The sequence below is a fragment of the Galendromus occidentalis genome, unplaced genomic scaffold (genome assembly GCF_000255335.2).
Source record: "Galendromus occidentalis unplaced genomic scaffold, Mocc_1.1 scf7180000076476, whole genome shotgun sequence".
Lineage (NCBI taxonomy): Eukaryota > Metazoa > Arthropoda > Arachnida > Mesostigmata > Phytoseiidae > Galendromus > Galendromus occidentalis.
Window position 1 is genome coordinate 261,560 of NW_003804465.1, and position 4,822 is coordinate 266,381.

Consider the following 4,822-nt stretch of genomic DNA (forward strand, 5'->3'; position numbering starts at 1 on the left):
AGGCTCGTGCCGTGGCATCTTCACTACAAAGACCCATCCGTGACTATCATGGCCGGTGCGGTCTGTGCTCGGAAGCACCTGCGGAGTCGCCGACCGACGCGACGGGGATCAATCAGCGATGCGGAAAAGGCATATTCTGTGCAGTGGACTTCGACCCCCTCGGCTCGTGTTCTCACCATGGAATCACGCATCCGAGACCAGCCCGCGCTCGTTTCGGAACCTAAGCGATTTGTGAAAAATTATCAGGATTGCGTTCAGTCTCATGGTCACCGTGAGCATCAACAACTTGATCGTGCGAGCGCGTCGCGGCGATCGGGAAAGTGTGTTAGCTCTATATGAAAGTGAACCAAGCTCATGTACGGAGTTTTCGAGAGAGCGTCTGTAGAACCGCTGCTTGAATACTGTCCACAGAAGCGTTCTCTGGAAGTCAGAGAAACCCTAGGAGCTCGGAGTTTCTCTTCTGTCGTCTGGGGGCTCCTACGTGGAGTTTTCGTGCTCGAGAGAAAACAGGTTCCGGAAGTTGAGGGGAAGCTTTGAAAAACTTCCAGTCAAGACCTGTCTCGGTGAAAAGTTTGACCATTCTCTACGGTTTCTTCCGGAAGGTTTCTACCGATAGACTTCACGATGAAGACGAAGGAGACCTTCGAGATCGTAGCGCCGGAGCGACGATTCTCAAAGAGGGAGTTCACGATCATGTTCTTCCTTTCTGTCGCCTGTCTAACAGAAGGTTCCTGCTTCTCGCACATCGCACCGTTCTACGCTGAGGAGGTGAGAGAAATATTCACCCACGGGACCCGACATAGTCTCTCAGACATACTTCCCCCCTGATTTAGAGACACCCTTTTTGATTCAGAGATACTCCCCCCCCCCCTGATTCAGAGACACTTCCCCGCGTGAGTTCGGTGGATTCCAAATAAGCGTATGGGACGATCTCGACTGAAACAACGGGAGAAAAACTGAGGCTTCGTCTCGGGTCTCGTCCGCTAGGAATTTGAAATTCAGATGAAAAAAAACGGCAAATTTCTACGCGGAGCTCCATCCTCCTGTATGTTGATGGAGGTCAGGGCGGCCAGCTTGTTCTTCGCGTCCAACCCCTCGCCTGCCGTCGATCCAAGCACTAGATCCGAGACAGCAAGAGACAGCTGTTGTCATAGTTGCCGACGCCGCTGTCGTTGTTGTTGTAGATGCTTGTGCTTTTGTCCTGTCCGCCGGTGGTGTTGACGTCCTTATTGCTGGGATGGATGTTGCGAACTTTGGGGGACAGACAAACCACATCTCCAGATGCGCGAATTTCAGACAACACTCGACGTCGGTCTAAAACAGCCGGTCGAAGTATAAACATGAAACTCAATACGGAAGGTCAATTTTCCCATTCTCAGTCCGGGAAACGAGACAACGATAAAACTCAATTCGGAATCGTTTTCGGGATCCACCCGGCCGTTGGATTCTTCATGGCACCCATCGTTGGACAACTCGTGAGTTTCTCGCCCTGCCGATGTCAAAGCAGCGATCGTCGCGGGGCTTATGGACCTCGAATCTGTTGCGGATCGAATGCTTCTCTTGCAGCTCGTGAAAACCGTGAAGGCGAAGAAAATGCTCGTCCTGGGGATGTTCTTGGACGGGATCCTCACAATCGTCACAGGGTGGGTCACTCCTTCGAATTCTAAAGAAGATCTATGCCCCCCTACCGAATTCACGACATCACGATCCTTCAATAAATAATGTCGAACGGAATTTTTCAGGTTCTTGACATCGGTTCCGAATGGGACTCCATTCTTCGCCGCGGGTCTGATCCTACGCTCAGTGCAATCCGTCGGCTTCTCCATGGCTGTAACAACCTACTACGCCATAATCGGTGCCGAACTCGGACCGTGGGCTCACATTTGTCTGGTGAGGCTAGAAGTCATTTATTGTGGAACAAGCGCAAGGGTGCACGGAGCCGCTCTCGACAGCCCGCTGCGTCACTCAAGCTGCGGCCGGAATGTACCGACCCTGCACAGAGCTTTAACTCCCGATCTCGGGCTTATGGACGATAGAATGATGGAACTACGGGTACGCGTATGCATGACGCAAGCAGTGTCCCCCGAACAGCTCAATGGAGCCTGAGCGCAGCATGGGGTTGAGTGAGCGCTCCTCTGCCCACCCCGGCTGGCTCGGTGAGCTTGGAGCGGTCGTCAACATGGCATGGAGCATAATGTGATCACAGGAGCTCCAGTGTATAATAGATGTGGCCGCCAATGTAATATACAGCCTCTGGGCGGCGGGCTGGCATATCGTGTTGATGTTTGCCCCCTCGCCCGGTCGGCTGGCTGCCCGCCGTCAGTCTATCCGTCGGTTGGTCTCATCGGAGTAATAGAAGCTGAATATCGCGGCTTTTGATGAACGATCTATATCTCTTTCAGCCCATCATTGAGACCATTTACGGCGCTAGCGTCGTCGCCGGACCAGCCATCGGGGGATTCCTTTACGAGGTAGATCTACGCGAGCGCACAACTCAACCCACCTGCTCGGTCATAGCTCGGCGCCGATATTGGGGGATTTCGTGATGCATTCGAGAATGGTCTCATGATTCCCGGCCTCGGGTTCCTGATTTTCCTTCAAATGATCGAATTCCACGAAGTTTCTCCAAACTGGGAGACATGGCTTCTGGCAGAGCCGTATTCCTCATTCCGCTTCTTCATTATTCTGATTTCGCTTTGTGAATTTTGATCATCACCCGTTTTTCCAGCATGGAGGTTTCCGTTTGCCCTTTTTCGTTCTTGGGAGCATCACAACCATTACAGCAGTATTCGTCATGGCGACGTTTCCCACGATCGGTCAGTGTTTTACAATGACTTACCAATTAGCCGCCAGTCGCCTATCTCCACGGTATTCCTATAGCGTCCCTGCGGCCCGGCCGTTTCCGCTTTATGGTCGAATCGGCCCGACCCCGCATGACATGTTTGTCGCTATCCTATACGTTGTGACGATCGAAGATGGGGAGCATAGATCCGAGAAATCAATCAAATAATTTGCCCGCCAACGGCTGATTAGCAGCACACCCAAACACATCCATTAGTTTCGTTCATTCACGTGTGATCGAAGGTGCAGCCATTCTGTGCATACTTCTTCTGTCCCCTATGAAACTTGTATGGCAGCTATAAATGTACCGCCGATGATCGAATGGTCTTTTTGACTGATAGCGGCAATCACGACGAGGCAATCATTAAGGTAATCCAATCGAAAATCAAGCCAAGAACCAATGACGGGCATGATGAAATGCTCAATTTCAGACAAGGGCTCCGAAGAGACGAAGTACTCCTGGGCGGCAGTATTCGACATACGGATAATTCTCAACGTTCTGATGGTGATGTCGACCTTCATTATCGTCGGTTTCAACGATGCCACCCTGGCAATTAATCTACAACAATTCGAGTTGTCTCCGACGTACACCGGACTTTGCTTCGTCGTCTGCGGTGGCCTGTACTCGATTTCCAGTATATTTTGGGGCATCATGAGCAAACGAGTGGTGAGTCTGAAGGGGAACTCCAGGACAGCGTCGAGCGAGAGGAACAAAAATATTCCGGAGGACCAGATTGGCGATAGAGGGAATTATTGGACTAAAAGCATATCGGCTCCTCAGGGTGATCCGCGATACTTCGTGGTGGCCGGGGCAGCGTTATCCTGCATCGCCATGGCATTCGTGGGACCTCTTCCAGTGCTCGATATGCGGCCCACGTTGCCGCTTGTTCTAGTTATGCAGGCGTTTATGGGGACAGGCTACGGTCCGAGCTTCGTGTGCTCGTTCATGCACAGCCTCGGAGTTGTCACGTGAGTAGCTCATGCTGTTGTTGACAATAACCTTCGTTCGACCGGACCCGATCCGAGGATTGTGCTCTGCAGGCTCTGGGGGGAATTCTGCCCTGCAGGCTCTGACGAGCGTTCCGTCCTTCCGGCCCTGGGCAGAATACCGTCAGTCGCCCGTGTTCAGACCGAGGCGATAGCAGAATTATTATCCCTCGGGCCCTTACCCCTGATCCACGATCCATGTTTGGTCGAGCAGCGCTTTCGATATTACTAATAATAGATCAATAAATAATTAAATCAGTCCTCGATTCCACAGAAATGAGAGAGGTCTCCCGGATAATTTAGGAACATACGCGATGCTCTCGGGAATTTTCATGCCCGCGTGCTTCATGGGGAACGCCATCGGACCGATGCTGGGAGGTTTCCTGGTGGAGAACTATGGCTATCGGAATGCGACCGTGGTCGTGTTCTCCATTGTTCTTGTCATGGTGAGAAGCGGAGATCAATCCCATCTTCCGAATCGCTGCGGATGGAGATTCCCACCATGGATGGTCAGATTCGTACTATATCGGATAAAAATTCGTTTTCCCTCCCGTTGCAGCTGCTGATGGAAGTCTGGTCAGTTCTACACGATAACTGCTCGTTGGGCTGGAAGAAACGCACGGAACAGAAACCAAGCCCTCTTTGCTAGCTGACAACATAAGTTAGAGAACTTTCGAGATTTCAATCATAGTGTATATAAGCATGTAAACTCATCAGGAATCGAGATCACTTGCATCGTAAGGAGTCATTCCGACGCCAGAGCAAATTCTAGAATGGAGAGAATAAAGGAACGCTTATTTCCACCGAAACGCTTCGAGATTTCCGAAACTCTCCGCCGCTTCCTCATTCAAGCCCCGGATCGAGGGGCAATCATCTAACAGACACAGCCGAGGAGCGCTTTCAGGTTCCGCAGCACGGTGACTTCCACGGAACCCTAAGATCTTGTCGGCAGATGTACTTTGCGTGTTTGCTTTATGTTGCTCGCCGCGCGGTT

The 4,822-nt window shown here is 51.6% G+C and overlaps 1 protein-coding gene across 1 annotated transcript; it reads left to right on the plus strand.

Annotated features, from left to right (window-relative positions):
• The first annotated feature begins 370 nt into the window (after positions 1-370).
• On the plus strand, positions 371-4,477 carry LOC100897184 (MFS-type transporter SLC18B1). The gene is made up of 10 exons (XM_003739266.3): positions 371-768; positions 1,380-1,475; positions 1,567-1,643; positions 1,743-1,890; positions 2,403-2,471; positions 2,729-2,816; positions 3,273-3,508; positions 3,623-3,810; positions 4,103-4,274; positions 4,388-4,477. Exons 1-10 carry the CDS (start codon positions 625-627, stop codon positions 4,475-4,477), a joined length of 1,308 nt encoding a protein of 435 aa, XP_003739314.1. The 5' UTR covers positions 371-624.
• Positions 4,478-4,822: the final 345 nt, after the last annotated feature.

Bases quoted from the DNA above. Each gene is read 5' to 3' on its own strand.
- LOC100897184 (XM_003739266.3), top strand. From the start codon at position 625: ATGAAGACGAAGGAGACCTTCGAGATCGTAGCGCCGGAGCGACGATTC. The intron at 1,891-2,402 runs GTGAGGCTAGAA...TATCTCTTTCAG, and splicing joins CGTGGGCTCACATTTGTCTG to CCCATCATTGAGACCATTTA. The intron at 3,811-4,102 runs GTGAGTAGCTCA...TCGATTCCACAG, and splicing joins CACAGCCTCGGAGTTGTCAC to AAATGAGAGAGGTCTCCCGG.